This window comes from Callospermophilus lateralis, chromosome 7, assembly GCF_048772815.1.
Source record: "Callospermophilus lateralis isolate mCalLat2 chromosome 7, mCalLat2.hap1, whole genome shotgun sequence".
Lineage (NCBI taxonomy): Eukaryota > Metazoa > Chordata > Mammalia > Rodentia > Sciuridae > Callospermophilus > Callospermophilus lateralis.
In genome coordinates this window covers 125,594,734-125,612,989 of record NC_135311.1, presented here as the reverse complement: position 1 = coordinate 125,612,989, position 18,256 = coordinate 125,594,734, and the positions used below count along the sequence as shown (strand labels likewise).

At 43.0% G+C, this 18,256-nt stretch overlaps 1 protein-coding gene across 3 annotated transcripts in view; it reads left to right on the top strand.

Annotated features, from left to right (window-relative positions):
- Positions 1-17,659, top strand: part of Dhdds (dehydrodolichyl diphosphate synthase subunit) — a 36,098-nt gene extending 18,439 nt beyond the window's left edge. Inside the window, exons 8-10 of one of the 3 annotated variants that reach the window (XM_076863172.1) lie at positions 2,834-2,948; positions 5,589-5,696; positions 15,364-17,659. In XM_076863172.1, coding sequence (XP_076719287.1) covers positions 2,834-2,948; positions 5,589-5,696; positions 15,364-15,603 — 463 coding nt within the window. In that variant the 3' untranslated portion in view covers positions 15,604-17,659. The remainder of the gene's footprint in view (positions 1-2,833; positions 2,949-5,588; positions 5,697-15,363) is intronic. The other 2 variants (XM_076863173.1, XM_076863174.1) reach the window with 2 other exon arrangements.
- The last annotated feature ends 597 nt before the right edge of the window (positions 17,660-18,256 follow it).

Sequence of the window (18,256 nt, the reverse complement as noted above, 5' to 3'; positions counted from 1 at the left end):
TTAAATGTCAACTATTCTAATTTGTTCAAAGCCGGTATTTTACTGTTATTTAATATATAGTATTTCTGAGAAGTCTTCATGTAGTCAGCAAGTGCCATTCATTGGTAGATTTTTGTTGCCCAAAATCTACAGATGTTTCATTTTGATTTTGTCCATTTTATCTTTCCCCTTTTAGAGTTATTTCTTTTCTAAGAGCATTTTGCCCACTGCCTGAATTTTTTAAAATGCTCTTTTTGTTTTGATTATGTGGTACTAGGGATTGAACAAGAGAACTGATCATTTTGTTTGTTTAGAATCCTGAGGACTAATGCCATCCATAGTTGCAATCCTAGAGATTTGGGAAGCTGAGGCAGGAGGATTGCAAGTTTCCAGGCTAACCTCAACAACTCAGTGAGACATTGTCTCAATAAAAAATAAGTGAAGAGGGCTGGGATTGTGGCTCAGAGGTAGAGCGCTCGCATAGCATGGGCGGGACCCGAGTTTGATTCTCAGCACTATGTTAAAATAAAGGCATTGTGTTGTGTCCATCTACACCTAAAAAATAAATATTTAAAAAAAAATAATAAGTGAAGAGGTCCTAAGAGTTTAGCTCAGTGGTAAGAGTATATACTTAGCATATACAAGGCCAAGTTCAATCCCTAGCACACATACACACAAAATCCCAAATAATATAGATGTTTTTACAATGTTTTAGAATCCATATGACTTTAAATAAGGTTTTAAAAATTCTCTGTTTTGTTTATATGGTACTGAGGATTAATCCCTGGGGTATCTACCACTGAGCTACATCCCAGACCCTTTTTAATTTTTTAAAATATATTTTATTCCCTAGTTTTAGGTGGACACAATATCTTCATTTATTTTTTAATGTGTTGCTGAGGATCGAACCCAGTGCCTCATGCATGCTAGGCAAGGATTCTACCACTGTGTCATAAACCCAGTCCCCCTTTTTAATTTTTGAGACAGGGTCTTTCTAAATTGTTAAGGCTGGTTTTAAATTTGAGATCTTCCTGCCTCTGTCTTCCAAGTCACTAGAATTACAGGTGTGCACCAATATATCTAACTGAAAATGCTCCTGATACTGAATCCAAATAATAACAGAAGTATATAAAGAGAGATGGTCTTTCCATTCCTTATTTCTTGTACAACCCAGTGTTAATAGTATGACATGTGGCTTTTCAGACTTTCTTCTTCATATAAATGTTCATGCATGTGAGTGAGTATAGAGATATGTGTTTGTTTTTCACATTGTATGTCTTTTTTTTTTTTAAAGAGAGAATTTTTTTTTAATATTTATTTTTTAGTTTTTCGACGGACACAACATCTTTTGTTTGTATGTGGTGCTGAGGGCTGAACCTAGGTCGCACGCATGCCAGGCGAGCGCGCTACCACTTGAGCCACATCCCCAGCCCACATTGTATGTCTTCTAAAACTTGCTTTTTCCAGGTAACATTAGACCTAGGGCATCTTTCCAAATTGGTACATTTAGATTTATCTTTATTTAAAAAATTAAATAGTTGTGTAGTATTTTATCAAATTGCTGGATCATAGTGTATATAGTGTATATGCTTTTTTTTCTTTTTGAGACAGAGAGAGAGAGAGAGAGAATTTTTTTAATGTTTATTTTTTAGTTTTCGGTAGACACAACATCTTGATTTTATTTTTATGTGGTGCTGAGGATCAAACCCAGCGCCCTGCGCATGCCAGGCAAGTGCGCTACTGCTTGAGCCACATCCCCAGCCCGTGTACATGCTTTTTAGAAACAAATTTTAATTGAGGGGTAACACATATTGTAGAGGGTACATCTTGTGTTAGTCTTGCAGCTAAGTGACTTTGGCAAATTATTCATCTTCTCTGAGACTCAGTTTCCTTATCTATAAAACGAGGATGGAAATATTGAATATACCAGGCATGGTGATGCACACTTATCCTAGATACCTAGGAAGCTGAAGCAGGAGGATTGCAAATTTAAGGACAGCTTGGGCAACTTAGTGAGACCCTGTCACAAAATAAAACATAAAATGGCCTGGAAATGTAGCTTAATGATAGACCCGTCCCTAGGTTCAGTCCCTAGTACACAAAAACAAAAACAATAAAACAAATACCTTATGTAATTTTTTTTTAGTTGTAGGTGGACACAATACCTTTATTTTATTTTTATGTGGTGTTGAGGATCAAACACAGTGCCTCACGCATGATAGGCAAGCGCTCTACCACTGAGCCACAACCCCAGCCCCTACCTTATGTAGTTGTGAGGATTTAAAATTATTCATGGGGGGCTGGGGATGTGGCTCAGGTGGTAGCGCGCTCACCTGGCATGCGTGCGGCCCGGGTTCGATCCTCAGCACCACATACAAACAAAGATGTTGTGTCCGCCGAGAACTAAAAAATAAATATTAAAAATTCTCTCTCTCTCTCTCTCTCCCTCTCTCACTCTCTCTTTAAAAAAAAAAAAATTATTCATGGGGTTGGGCATGTATCTCAATGGTAGAGCGCTTGCCTAGCATGTGTGAGGCCCTGGGTTGATCCCCAGCACCAATAAAATAAATAATTTGTGAATTTAGCAAACATTTGTTGAGGGCCTTCTCTGTAACAGGAAATATTGGCAAGGGGTTTTTTTTGTTTTTGTTTTTGTTTTGCAGTGCTGGGTATTAAACTTGCAACCTCACACTCGAGTCCTCACGCTTGATAGGCAAACTCTACCACTGAGCTACATCCCTAGCTCTAGAGTATATATTTGATAGTGGTCTGTAAACTGGAACTTTATGCATGAAAATTCACCAGAAGAGTACTACAAAAAGGAATGTGTACTTCTGTCTCCTGTTTACCCTAGTGATATCTCTGAGTCTCTGCTTGATAAGTGCCTCTATACCAACCACTCTCCTCACCCGGACATCTTGATACGGACTTCTGGAGAAGTGCGACTGAGCGACTTCTTGCTCTGGCAGGTACGTGGTTTCCAAGCACCACTATGTTTCTGTCAGGCCAAGAATTACAACTGTACCCAGACTGAATGAAAGTGGTTTGTCCCCACTCTCAGCCATGCTGGGACCAGGGAACTTGGGGCAGGGGGCTAAAATCTGGAGAAGTATCTGTAGGCTATGCCTGCAACATTTGCTTTCCCTTCCTCATCTGACCCTGGCTTTGCAAACCTTTTTTTTTTTTTTTTTTTTTAGAGAGAGAGAGAATTTTAATATTTTTTTTTTTTTTTAGTTTTCAGCGAACACAACATCTTTGCTTGTGTGGTGCTGAGGATCGAACCTGGGCCTCACGCATGCCAGGCGAGCGCGCTACCGCTTGAGCCACATCCCCAGCCCCCTGTATACTTCTTGATTACCAAAGTGTAAGGTATCCAGTCTAGAGGGAAACTCAAGGCCACCCAACCTTAGTGAATATTTCACTTGTGTCCCTATTCAGCCAGTGGGGCCTTGAAACACTGAAGACCTGCTATTTATCCTAGCACCTTTGGGCTAGATCTTATCTTGCAGTTACCAGCCTCTCCTTTTCAGAATAAAGGTCCTTATGTATGCAAGCTTGGCCTATGCAGGATTTAAACTACTTCCACATCCTGAGGGTTTTGGTGTTTCCTCTTGGCTCAGTTACCTCAGCATAAGTGGTCCCCCATATCCAGTCAAGTTTGCTTAAAAATAAGATTGTTTTTGTTGCTACTTGATCCTTGGGTAGCACATGACTAGGGAAAATCCTTTTTCAAGGAGAGGTTGGAGGAAGACTCAACTTAGAAGCAGTTCACAGGGTTAAAGTCCAGAAATTTCAATGAACCACAGTCTACATGAACTAATAATTAGCTGCCGAAGATGCTTTCAGGTATATGTACACCTAATGGTTCTGTGGCCCACTTTGCTCTTCAGATCACATTTGGAATTTATGGACACTGAACTTTAAAAGACCACATTGGTAAAGTAGAGGATTTAACAGAAGAGGCCAATCTGGAGAATAAAGAGTCTCGTGTCTTAGTAGAAATGAGAGGAAGATAGTGGTCTGGAAAAGGTAACAGTTTATTCCCTAAAAGAAACACAAAGTTGAGTTTTTCCTCCTTTGTGCTGGAAAGATAGCAGTGACCAAGTTAGAAATGATCCCTGCTGTTTTGAAACTTAAAATTTGTTAGCAAAGTCAAAATTCTGAACAAGTCATTAAAACCTGTGGAATGACAGGTCTAATCTAGCCTTCAAATATTTGGAAGAATATTACTTTGAAGAAATATACTTATCCTAGAGAGAAAATACCTGGGGCCATGGTATAAGTTGTGGGGAAACAACACTATTATTTGTGGGGAAACAAACACTATTTTAGGACAGCAGGCTAACAACTAATGTTACCTGCCATGAGGCACTGAAATCCTTACCATTAAAAGTAGCAAGTGGTAGCCATCAGAAGTTCCAGTGGCTCATGCCTGTAATCCCAGCAACTTTGTTCAAATCTAGCCTCAGCAATTAACTAAGATCTTGTCTCAAAAAAAAAAAAATAAATAAAATAAGGGTCTGGAGTTGTAGCTCAGTGGCCAAGTGTTTGCCTAGCATGTGTGAGGCCCTGGGTTTCATCCCCAGTATTCTGGGGGAAAAAAAAAAGTTTCCAAAAAAGTTCAGTGATTATTATTTAAGTTTGTCCTGTTCTGTGCTCTACTTTATGTACATTAAATTTATATAGTACCCTAAATAATACTCTTATTATCCAACTTCATACTTGAGGAAACTGAGGCCCAAAGAGGTTAAATAGCTCACCCCAGTTCAAATAGATGGTAAATGATAGAGCCAGAATTCAGATCCAGGAAGTCAGAATGCAGAACCCATGCTTTTAATTAACCATGGTGCCATGCTGCTGCTACTTAAAAATAACAATTTTTTTTTTTTTTTTAAAGAGAGAGAGAGAGGGAGAGAATTTTTTTAATATTTATTTTTTAGTTTTCGGCAGACACAGCATCTTTGTTTGTATGTGGTGCTGAGGATCGAACCCGGGCCGCACGCATGCCAGGCGAGCGCGCTACCGCTTGAGCCACATCCCCAGCCCAAAAATAACAATGTTATTTGTACATTGCTGGCTTTTTCAGACAGTGTCTCTTAGATGACCTCTAAGAGCCAAGAGCCAATAACATAATCCAGAAGTTATTTCATATTCCTAAAATTGGCTCTTAGAAAAATCTTGGTGGAGATGTTGATTGAGACTTGTTTTAGTTCTGCTTGCCACAGGCTGGTGATCTCACTGCCTCAGATTACCCATCTCCCATCCATGAGGGAATCAGGGCTGGTCAGGGAAGCCACTGCAGCTCAGGATGCCTATGCTATCTCATTTCTGGGCTTCCTGCTCAGCCTGTTCTTCCATTGGGAGAGTCACCAACATTGTAGCCCAACAGCACATTACTAACCATACCCTTGGCTGGGGATGTGGCTCAAGCGGTAGCACACTCGCCTGGCATGCGTGCGGCCCGAGTTCGATCCTCAATACCACATACAAAGAAAGATATTGTGTCTGCCTAAAACTAAAAAATAAATATTAAAAAATTCTCTTTCTCTCTCTTAAAAAAGAAAGAAAGAAAGAAAGAAACCATACTCTTCCTTCCCTATCTTTCCCAGACCTCCCACTCCTGCCTAGTGTTCCAACCTGTTCTTTGGCCAGAATATACATTTTGGAACCTCTGTGAGGCTATCCTGCAGTTCCAGATGAACCATAGCATGCTTCAGGTAAGAGTTTGAGTTCGGCCTGTCTGGAAGGGATTGAAGAAAAGGTTAGCACTGATGGACCACCGTGCTGTATACCAACATCTTCTGATAAGCATGTTGATATATCTCATTTAATGCTCCCAAGACCCATTGAGATAGGTCTTATTAGCCTCCCGTATACAAATGAGAAAATAGAAGGAAAATAGTTTAGTCAAGGACATATATGCAATAAGTGATAGGAGTTAGGTTCTAGGTACAAGTCTAACCTCTTAAAAACCCAAGAAAATGTTTCTTAGAGAGATTGATCATAATAAGCCTTTAAAAAGAGTAGCTAGGTGCAGTGATACATGCCTATAGTCCTAAGAGGGAGAAGCAGGAGGAATGTGAGTTTGAGGTCAGCTGGGACAACACAGCAAGACCTCTGTCTTCACCACCACACACACACACACCCAAACAAAAAAAAAACAGAAAAATTGTTTAACATTGGTATACAAAATCTAGGCATTTTCCAGAAAGGGTTAAGAAGAAAATAGTATTGTCTGTCTATCGCATGGAACTATATTGTGCCAAGACTTGTAGTTCTACTTCAATTTTGATCACCAGATCTTGAAAGGGTTTTCCTTAGGAGGTAGTCACCTGCATCTGGTTAGCACTTAATAATAATGGGTGTGGGTGATGGTAGCTCACATAATGGGGATTTACTATGGTGATTTCATGTACATTTTCTTATTTAACTCTTCCAAACAATTCAACAGGTTTGGTGACTTTTTTTTTTTTTTTTTTTTTTTTTTTTTGGTGCTGGGGATTGAACCCAGGACCTTGTACACTGATCTTTCAAATATGAAAACAGATGGGTAAAGAGACTATAACTGTCCCATACTAAGTAACTGCCACAGAACTAGGAACCTGAACTTTAAAATCAAAGCAGATGCTACTTTTTAAGTCTTTAGAGATAATGGACAGGAAAAAAATAATAACGTTAAGTCAGGGCTTCTCAACCTCCTTGGTCTTAGGGCCCTTTGGGGAATCTAATGAAAGCTGTAGGCCATCTTCCTTAAAAAACAATTGCAGACTAGTTTTCCATGAAATTTCATTTATCGCTCAAATACATAGAATACTTTCAAGGGATTTATATAATGAATCCCAAGTTCAGAACTCCTGGTATAAGTCAATAAATCACAAAAGTTTGATCATCAGTTTGATCACTGAAACTCAAAATATGAGGAAAGAAGTTTAGAACAAGTGAAAACAGGAAAGTCTCAATTATTCAGTCCTGAGGAATGAATATCAGATTTTTTCACAAGACCAAAGCTCCCTCAAAGAACTTTTTTTTTTTAATGAGGTAACTTTTTTTTTCATAGCTTTATCTTATTCATTTATTTTTTATGTGATGCTGACAATTGAACTCAGGGCTTCACATGTGCTAGGCAAGCGCTCTACCACTGAGTCACAACAACAGCCCTCAAAGAACTTTAAAACCCTTTTTACGGAAAACTTTCTGAAATGTGTCTCGCACATAATTCATCAACACCTCCTATAGACCAGGCATTCACTTATGCTGATAATGATTAGAACAGTCACTTCTAATGATGATGATGATGATAATGATAATGGTAACTGCCACCTTTAAACAATTCACTGTACAGTGATACCCTTGTAAAGTGGAACTGTGTTCTCTAAATTAGATGGTCCCAAAATATCTGGCTTCAGGATTTTTTGTGTATTCTGTGCCTTCCTTCTTTCATTTCCTACTGCTGTCAATGGCTAATTTTGACAGCATCTCTCCTCTTTTGCCTTCCTCTTTACCGTTTTAGATCAGCTATAGGCAAAGAAATCACTTAACCAAGCATGTTAGAATTGTGTGTATAAAATAAGAGCAGATTGGCCCTGCATGCAACCCAGAGAAGCTTGGTGCATGAGCTTTTATGTATGGATACTCTTGTGGATGAACCTCCAATTTGGCTGCCCAGGAGTCTTTTTTAGTAATTTCAGGTTTCACAGATACTTTTCACAGCGTTGTCAGAGTAGTTACCTCAATTCTGTAAATTTGTTGAATCCCTAGAATTAGTCAGGCACAAAGACAGAGGAGAGTCACCAATTAGCTGGCCAGACAAGGTCTCTGCCTTTGTGGAGACACAACTAGGAATTTATTCATTTATTGTTTACAGTAAACAAGAAAACAAATAGAAAATTCCTGATTGTAATAAGCCAATAAAGAATACACAGAGTGATGTGCTAAGGTAATGGATGAGTGCAAGGTACTTACTGAAGTTGTGATGTTGGGGTCTTGGCAGAACAGTCTTAAAAAGCCAGTGTGCCTAAGTGGGAGGCGTGAGATGAGACTGGAAGGAGTCAGACTTCTGATGGTGCAGAACTTGGTAAGCCATGGGAACAAAACCGATGGCCTTAATCATGTGCATGATAGGATCTGATTGGTATTTGGTAAAAATCACTTAGGAGTTTCAGGGGCAGGACTCAGAGGCAAGAGACCAAATTTCTGCTATCGCCAGAGTTGAGAGAGATGTGCCTCTAGGTAGGGTAGTGGCAGTTAAGCAGGGGAGGATTGAAGGTTAGGGGATAAAAATGAACATTAAATCAAAAACAGTTCTGGATGTGGTTGTACAAACCTGAAATCAGGAGAGGCTGAGGTAATTGACCATAATTTCGAGGCCAGCCTAAGGGTCTTAGCCAGACCTTGTTTCAAAATTTAAAAGACTGGGAGGGCTAGGGAAGAATGGAGGTACTTCGGATTAGACAGAGGGGAGTAAAGTGTTTTAATCAGCTTTTTTTGCTGCTGTGACTAAAAGACCTGACTAGAGGTCAGGTAGGGGAGGAAAAGTTTATTTAAGGACTGAAGGTTTCAGAGGTATCAATCCGTAGACAGCAGACTCTATTCCTTGGGGCAGGACATCATGGCGGAAGAGTGGGGCAGAGGGAAGCAACTCACGTGGTGATCAGGAAGCAGAGAGAGAGAGAGGTCTCCACTTGGCAGATACAAATATATATCCCTGGGCTGGGGATGTGGCTCAAGCGGTAGCGCGCTCGCCTGGCGTGCGTGCAACCCGGGTTCGATCCTCAGCACCATATGCAAACAAAGATGTTGTGTCCGCCAAAAACTAAAAAAAAAAATAAATAAATATTTAAAAAAAAAACCAAAAAACCAAATATATATCCCAAAGCCATACCCATTTCCTACCTCCAGCCACACCCTACCACTACCAGTTACTACTCAGTTAATCCCTGTCAGGGATTAATTCACTGATTGGGTTAAGACTCACACAACCCGATCATTTCTCCTCTGAACCTCTTGCATTGCCTCACACATGAGCTTTTGGGGCACATCTCGCATCCAAACCATAACATAAAGTGAAGGGTAGGGGTTTGGGGGTAGGGATGATCGTAGAATCAGACAGATAGATGATAGAATGAATCAGACATTACTCTATGTGCATATATGATTACACAACCTGTGTAACTCCATATCATATACAATCAGAAGAATGAGAAGTTATACTCCATTTATGTATGTTGTGTCAAAATGAATTCTTCTGTCATTTAGAATAAATAAAAAATTTAAAGGCTGAGGATGTAGTTCAGTGGTTAAATGTCCCTGGGTTCAATCCTAGTACTGCCCCCCAGCCAAAAGAAAAAAGAGCAGAAACAAATGAAACTAAGTATATGAAGGTGACAATACCCCTGTACCAAAAGAAAGAAGTTCATTCAAGTTACCTGCATACAGTTCTCTGATGATATATCTTTAGTGAAATCTACTTGGGATTTAAACTGGAAAACAGATTTAAACATAACTTAAGAGGTCTGTTGTTATTGCTAATGTTGATGATATAATTCTGAAACTCTTAGTTTCTTGTAAGATAAAGCAATTCAGTACAAACACTAATATTTTTAGAAACCAGGATATATAGGTTGTGATCTATGCAGTTGAATGAATAGCTCTACCATTTCCTTGGATGGGATAGAGTCAGGAATTCCATTTTGTACCAGTGAATCATAAGTGCAGACCTTCATTGAGCTCCTACTCTTACAGACATCCTTTACCTAGATTCTGTGAGGTGCTATAAAGTATATACTATCATTGCCCCCAATTTTGGAGTAAGGAAACTGAAGTTATAACAGAGACACTGAATTAAGCCTTTCCAGCAGGGTCCCCAGGGTCAGGGGCTGGCCTGGCTTTCTCTATCCAGCAACCCTCAAAGCTCTTTTCTAGAAACATTTGCACATTAGCAGAAGTGCTAAGGGGTGAATCCAGACTGGATAACATCCTTCTCACGAGTCTGGCCTCAGACCTGAAAGACCTTTCCAACCTTTTCTCTTAACTCCTTGTTACATACCCTATTTTGTGGCCCAACTGAATTCTATTGTCAAAATTTGAGCTTAAAATTGATCAAATTATACTGTTGTGTGCATGTATGAATATATTATAACAAATCCCACTGTTATGTAGAATTATAATGCACCAATAAAAAGGGGTGTAGAAATCCGAGCTGCTCTGTCTCTAGACCCAACCAGTGTGTCCCTGTTCTCTGCAGGAGCAGAGGGCAGGGGTAGGTTCTGGACATAGAGCAGCTTACGGGATGAAGGGCACAGCTACAAGTTGTTGGGAACCAGACCTAGGAATCTGAAGGACCATGACAATCACCAGTGGTCACCTACCTGGTGTTGGGAGGCTGGCAAAGGGAGAAAATCTTGGCTATGACATAGTAGGTATTGTCAACAGGGAGATAGGAAATCAGGCCAGGGAAGATGAGGGGCAATTCAGAGCATCTGGTCCTCAATTTGCATGAATGTGGGTCCATGAGAGCTCAAGATGGGTAAACAGAGGTAAGTAAAAGATGTCTGTCCACCTAACTCTAAGCCTGATAGAATAGATGAAGAAGACATGTAGTCCCACAAAATTTCCTTCAGTGCACTGGTCATAGTTTAAACCAGGCTGATGGACTATTATGTTCACAGTGCTCTTCATACAGTCACTGTATTCTCAGGAGAAGTTAAGAGCTCCAGCTATTGTCTTTGGCATTTTGAATCATAGCACTGCCTACTTAGCCATCTGCCTAACTGGAGTACCATTTTCCTCATCTATAAAATGAGAGGATTATGACAATTATAATATCTACCTCAGATATGTGATAAGGATTCAGTAAGCTAATACATGAAAAGTGCTGCATGCAGTGGCTAATATGATCCACTGCAAGTGTTTTTGGGCCCCTAATCAGACTTTTCCTGTCTCTACAGAAGCTATATACACATAGCCCCTGCTCATCCCATCCTCAGTACAATTTCCAGGTAGACTCTGGGGGCACTTGAGATCATCATGTTTCCTGTAGGAGGTGCTCTCTGCTCTCTTTATTCAAGGGCAGCCCTCACAGGTGTGGTCCTCAGGTTGCTGGCCTGAGCATGCTGGTTGTAGCTCTAAAGAGGACTTTTCATTGGTTTATTCTTGGCAGTTCTGGGGCCTGAACCTGGGCCCTTGCGTATGCTAGGCAAACACCCTCACCACAGCCCTTAAATGTTTTGAAGCCCAGGAACTACAGCCTCTCTCCAGACACCAGCAAGGAGGTGGAGGACTTGAGGATTTACGTCCTAGAGGGTCTATTACATCTTGTTCCTTGATTTTTCCAAAAAGAAAAGCAGAAAGGCCTAGTGTCTATGGGGAAATTGATAAGTTAGGCCACATTTCTCAAAGTGAGTTTCTTGGAGCCCTGTGCCAAGATTGTATAAGGTCTAAACAAAAGGTCTCTGAAGGAATTAATATACTCACCCAGGTGTGGTGGTGCACACCTGTGTGCTACTCAGGAGGCTGAGCAATAGGATAGCAAGTTTAAGGTCAGCTTCAGCAACTTAGCAAGACCCTGTCTCAAAATAAAAAGAGCTGGGAATGTTAACTCAGTGGTCAAGTGCCTCTGGGCTCAATTAATGTTTAGTCCCCCCAAAAAAAGAATTAAAACTCATTTCCCTTCTGATATATGGTCAGGAAGAGAGACATTGACCTTCAGGACATGTTAGCTTGGGTTTTCTGGAGGGTGAGTACCTGAGAAGAACCTCAGGTACCTCTGAGATTAGGAGAGTAGACCCAGACCACATGGGGATAGACAGGTTTCTAGAAGCAGATCATGAGCTTCCCCACTTCACCCTAGAAATCACAGGTTATCCATAAGAAGCAGGACACATTTCCATCATCCTCCCCAAATGCCACCTTGGAGAAGCCAAAGGAACTGTGTGACCTAGGCCAAATCGCTTCCCAGCTCAGCTTTAGTGTCCTTGTCTGTGAAATGAGGCTGTAACAGATGGTGTTAGCAGTGGTCTCAACTCTGTCATCCTCACAGTGAGGATGTGATTCCTGGCAAATAGGGGTCAGACTTTACCTTGGCTACAGCCTCCATGTCCAACATCCCATCAGAAGCCATTGTTGAGAGGAATCCTGAGCCTCACTAAGTGCCTTTAATCAACCCTGCATTTCTTCCCTCTGGGGCTGGGTGCCCCCATCCTTTCTGTCCTGTCAGAACTTGGCCTGGGTAGTCCTGGCCACCAGCAGTGGTGATAAAATTGCTGATAGTTAATATAGGCACTAGGCTGGCCATTCTTTATCTCATTGCTTCTCAAACAGTGCAGTAGGGTGGATACCATTATCCCATTTTACAAATAAAGAAATAGCTTTTAGAAGCACTAGCCTGGCATATGCAAGGTGCTGGGTTCGATCCTCAGCACCACGTTTAAAAAATGAATAAATAAAGTAATGGTATTGTGTCCAACTACAACTAAAAAATAAAAATTAAAAAAAAAATAGCTTTAGAGAGGTAAGTGAGTCCTTTGGACAGGAACTTCTCAAATATCCATGTTCTAGGCTGATTGACTCTACCCTGAGCAAGCTCTTCCATTTCACGGCACTTTACCTCTTATTCTCACTGAGAGGATATTCTCCTCCTTGCATACACCCTACTTCTGTCCAAATATCCTCCCCATTGGTTGAATATCAGCTCAGATTCTGCCTGTTACTGGGTGCAGTGGCACATGTCTATAAGTTCAATTACTCAGCAGTTTGAGGCAGGAGAATCACAAGTTTGAGGCCATGGACAAATTAGCAAGAAGATCCAGTCTCAAAACTAAAAATTAGAAAGTGCTGATGATGTAGCTCAGTGGTAGGGTACTCCTGGGTTCAATCCCGAGAACTAGGAGAGAAAATATAAAATTCTGCCTGTCCATGATGTTTCACTGCTCCTTGACCTTCATCAACCCTAATTGCTTTCTCTGAGCTTGTTTGACCCCATCTCTTGCCTCCCTGAGGACCTCTTCCACATTCTGCCTTGTGTTATGGTACTTTGTATTCATGGTTTTGTCCTATTCACCTTCATACTCACAACAAAGTTTTATAGGTAGAGCCCAAAGTTCCTCCTTACTAAGGCCAGAAAAAAGCCCTTTAGACAAGATGGAGAGCTTCTCAAGATGGAGAAATTTATAGCTCTAGTACCCTTCAATGCCTTAAGACAACCCAAAGCCTATGGGAAGGAGATTCCTTTGTCTATTTCTTTTCCTTTTTTTTTTTTAAGCTACATCCCCAGTCCTGTCTGTGACTGTTGTGTGACTGGGATTACAGGGAGGCTGAGGCAGGAGGATTGAGAGTTCAAGGTCGGCCTTAGCAATTTAGTGAGGCCTTAAGCAAGATCCTAACAAAGACCTCTTAGAAAATAAACACACACACACACACACACACACACACACACAAATAAATAAATAAAAACACTTGGGGATGTGACTCAATTTTTCAAAAAATATTTTTTAGTTGTCAATGGACCTTTATTTTATTTATTTATATGCGGTGCTGAGAATTGAACCCAGTGCCTTATTCATGCTAGGCAAGCACTCTACCACTGAGTCACCACCTCAGCCTGAGGTGGCTCAATTTTAAGCCTTGGTTCAATCCCCAATGCCCCAAAATAAAATTATATTTAAAAAACAATCCCTAGTCCTTCTCTTGTTTTGAGACAGTGTCCCACTGATTTTCCCAGGTTGACCTTGAACTTTCGAGTCTTTCTGCTTCTGGAATTGCTGAGATTGTAGGCCTGGGCTACTGTGCCCTGCCTCTTTTTTCATCTTTGTTCATACAGTAGATCTTTATTGCTAAAAGATCTTAGCAAACCTCCAACAGACAGACAGCACCTCCCTCACAGCTCCATTGTGAGGGTCAAGTGAGATAAAGTGCTGTGTACATGTAAGACATTCTTTAAAGGATGAAGACAGGAGCCTGATGCAGTGGCTCATGCCTGCAATCTCAGCTACTCAGACTGAGGCAGGAGGATCCCAGGTCTGTGGCCAGCTTAGTAACTTAGCAAGACCCTGTCTCAAAAAAAAAAAAAAAAAAAAAGATTGGGGATGTAGCTCAGTGGTAAAGCTCTTCTGGGTTCAATCATTTAAAAAAAAAAAAAAAAAAAAGGCAGTCAAGGTGCTTTAATTAGATCAAAGACATGACCACAGGGTAGAACATGGTAAGGGTCATCAGTGTTTGGGATACCTAGAGGTATCCTGTAGGAACACCTAGTTGCCCACTCATGAAAAAGGCTTGGCAGGAGAAGCTCTGGTGCAAAGGCTCCATAGGCCAGACAGATTGGCAGTAACAGAGAGCATCAGTGTGGCACAGCTAGGCCCGGGTTCTGCTCCAAAGGGATATTCCCCTATTGTGCCAGGAGTATTCTCACTTCTCTCCTAGGATCATGTGATCAGCTGATTGTTTCACATGTAAAAGGCACCCCAAGTGCCAGAGGAAAAAGCACAGTCCCTGACCTCTAGGAGTTTGTGGTTTGCCTGAAGGCATACACTCAAGGTCTGAGAAGTGCTGCCAGAGACTATAATTGCCACCTGGTGTTAGAACTGGTTCCAGGAGACCTAAGGGCTCTGTGGAATCTTCAAGGGCTTATTTTCTAACAGTAAAAGTGGACTCTGGACACTTAACACCTGTTCTAGGAAGATGCAATAAGTGACTGGAGAGAGTTGAACTTGCTTCTCGGTGTTCACAGAAAGGCCATTTGTGGAAGAGGCAGGCCTGACTTCACACAGGAGAAGAGTCTGGAGCTGAAAACTCATTCAGGGAATTGGAAGGATGGCACTCCCAGAGTAATCCGGGAGACCACAGGAAGTGACCCAATGAACAGTGCCCCAGACGGGAATAGAACCCTTCCTTGCAGCAAACAATAGACAATAACAACATGTAAAATTGCTGTTTCTGTCTGAGAGCCTGCTAATATGCTAAAGAGGATTTTGCATATATTATCTCTAATCCTTAAAACCACTCTTCAAGGTACACACAACCCCCACTTTACAGATGAAGAAATGAGGTTAGGAAAGGATTTGCCCAAAGCCACAAAGCTAGTTGGTGGGGAAATCAGAAGTCAGATCCACATTTTTCAGGTTCCCTTTCAAGTGCAAGCCTGAGAAGAATTGAGAAATACAGATGCTGCTACACAAAACAAACCAAGATGGATCCCTAACTGCCATTGCCCTGCCTGCACAATGTGGGCACCACCTACTGCACACCTATTCCCAAAACTTTCCAAAGCTGGTCCAAATTCCACATTTCCACTTCACTTGGCCTACCCTGTGCCCTACTCTACTTCCTCCATCCCAGTTCTGCCCATACCTAAACATGATCTCCCCACCCCAAACCCCACTTTTCTCCTAGCAGAAGGCCCGAGACACGTATGCAGAGGAACTGAAGAGGCACCAGCTGGAGAGGGACCAGGCTGCAGTGACAGAGCAGCTGCTGCGAGAGGGGCTCCAGGCCAGTGGGGACGCCCAGCTCCGACGGACACGCTTGCACAAACTCTCAACCAGACGAGAAGAGCGAGTCCAAGGCTTTCTGCAGGCCCTGGAACTCAAACGAGCTAACTGGCTGGCACGTCTGGGCACTGCATCAGCCTGAATGAGGCTGGCCACCTGCCACTTTGCCCTGCCCTCCAGCCCCCCCCCTTCCTTTCCCCACCCGCTTTTTTTTTTTTTTTTTTAAGAAAGGCTCCTCCCTGCAAGTGATGAATTTCACTCCTCTTGGCTTGTTAGGGGAGCCCCCAATGCCAATTCTGCTGGCTATACATACCTTTGGACTGGGATAATGGCCCCTGAAGGTGAGAGTCTCATACAAGTACACTAAACCCAGTACACCAGTAGGTTTGGAGAGCAAGGAACTCTAATTCATTGGCTATTTGCTCCATTCACCTTTGCCACCACCACCTATATTCTGGATGCAGTTTTGCTACCAGCACATCCTTCAGCACACAGGATGGCAGCAAAGAGGTCTCTCCACCGCCTAGCCCTTTACCCATCCACCTTAGCCCTCCCCTGACTTTCACAAAAGATTTGGCTCTACCTTGTTTCTGCTGGTAAACAGCTAATAGGCAGCCAGTGTTATTTGGGCAAGGAAGAAAGGGGCGGGAGAGACAGAGAAAATTTGCCCATCTGCTGCTCCTCCCCTTGGCTCTCCACCTGGGATTTGCTATTGAATCTCTACCCCCTCCCACCACGCAATACTGATTGCTCACTGAAAGGCTCAGCGCCCCCAATGGCGCTAGGAAGCCAGGCGGGTGATTACAATCCAATTACCTATTGTCGACTCAGCCCACACAAGCTTTTCCCCTCCCCTTGCAGGGCATGGGGCCAGGCTGCACTCCCCAGTGAGACTGGCCCCCTCCATGGCTCCAGGGTAACAAGGGCCTCTAGGCCCTGGTGAGTCTAATCCAATGCTGGCTTCCTTCCTTGTGACACATCAGCGTAGAACATACATATCTTCCCACCTCACTGCCTCTGGCCCTCACCATCTCAAACTCTTTTGATTCCTACTTCCAATATCTGAGGCTTCCCATAGCTCTTTGACCTGGCTCCCTACCTAGGCCCCAAGATGATTTATTCTCAGCATGGCAGAACTTGTTCCAGATCCTCTCTGCCCATGAGGGCCAAGGTTGCCCAGCAGGAAGATGAGTACAGATTCAAGGCTATGTCCTTTTCCTTACCTCCCCTTGCCAGGCAGCTCTGCAGAGCTGCCGAGAGGATTACTGCCTTTGAAGAGCTGTCTGCCTGAGCAACTCCGTGCTTTAGGTGCCCCAGAGCAGCAAGGACCAACCAGTAATGCCGGCCAAATGCTACTGTAGTCTTCTCGTTTTATATTCTGCAAGCTGTTTCCCAGCACTTCCTTCCAGGAGAGAAGTGGGATCTTGCAAGCCGTGTTGAATGTACTCTTTAGACCCCTAAATTTTCTATATTCTAGTTTCCTCCTCCTTTTCTGTGCCTACATACCTGGCAGTGGAGACCCCTTGGCCATCATTCCTATTCCCAGAATCGAGCATAAATGCCAGACAGTGCGGTTGAGAAGCCAATCAACATACTTTGGCAAGGCCCCCTACACACCTGGCACTCCCCACTACCAATCCCTGGCACGGGGTTCCCAGAGAGCAGGTGCTGTACATTTTCCAGCTTTACAATGGGGCTGTTGACAGCCTTAATTAGGGAGGCATGAATTATGCGACCATAATGCAGAGCCCTACAATTAAGGCGGGAATGAGGGACTGGAGGCAGCAAACGGAATCTGCCCTGTGAGCATGATTGTTGGGTCCGTCTCCCTTCTCTGACTCCTTCAAGATTCGGGTAGAGATGATTAATGGGACTGGTATCTCTCCTTGGCCTGAGGTCCTATATTCTGGGAAAGGTACACGGGTGGAGTTGGGAGGAGCTGCCCCAAGAGGCACTGTGGGGGTGGTAAAGAAAGAAGCAGAAGGCTCATGACTGCCCAGGAACAAGGGCTGCAAGATACTTCAACTCGTGGTTGTTTCCTTTTCTCCTGGTATGATTTGTACAAACTAACCCTTGCCTCAACAAAATCAGGTGGGTCCTATTTATGTGTCCTCCCACCTGTGAGCCAGATCCCATTTTTGAGGATGTTTATCCTGTTCTTGTGTTCTCCTGGGTCTCAAATAGAATTTTTAAAATTCTTAGATGTTAAGATGTGTTTTAAGTGCAATAGAAGAACACCCTGTTTTGCTGCTGCAATTGCCTACCCACCCTCCGGTGCACTTGGCTAGCTCCAGAACCCCTGGCTTTGAGTTTAGGGACACTGGAAGAGTTCTTTTGCCATCACAGCACCTGTTCCTCTACTTGTTTCCTAATCCCCAGACGCTTTCTGCCACCCCCTTCCTCTCTCGCAAGTGAAAGGAAACCAGCTTGACAGTGTGGAAGGAGGGATTTCGCCAGCTGCAGTGTCTGCAGCGCCCAGACTTGGTGGCCGCGTCGGGTGGGGGCAGCTGGGCTAGATGTATCTGAAACGGGCAGTGCTTGGGGGGAGGGGAGTGCTTTCAGGCCTTTTGGTGGCCATTCGTCGTCACTCAGTGCCAGGGTTCGGAGGTCTGTTCATGCTGGGACCTAAGGGAGTCAACCGACAGGCTTGGGGGGCGGCAGAACAACGGGTGCTGAAAGGACAGCTCCTACCTGCCCCGCAGTACCCGAAAGGCATCTCTACGTGAGAAGTCTCCCCCTCGAACCCTCACCCCACCTCGAGTGGACCGCCTTTCAGGTGAGGCGTTCGAAGGGCT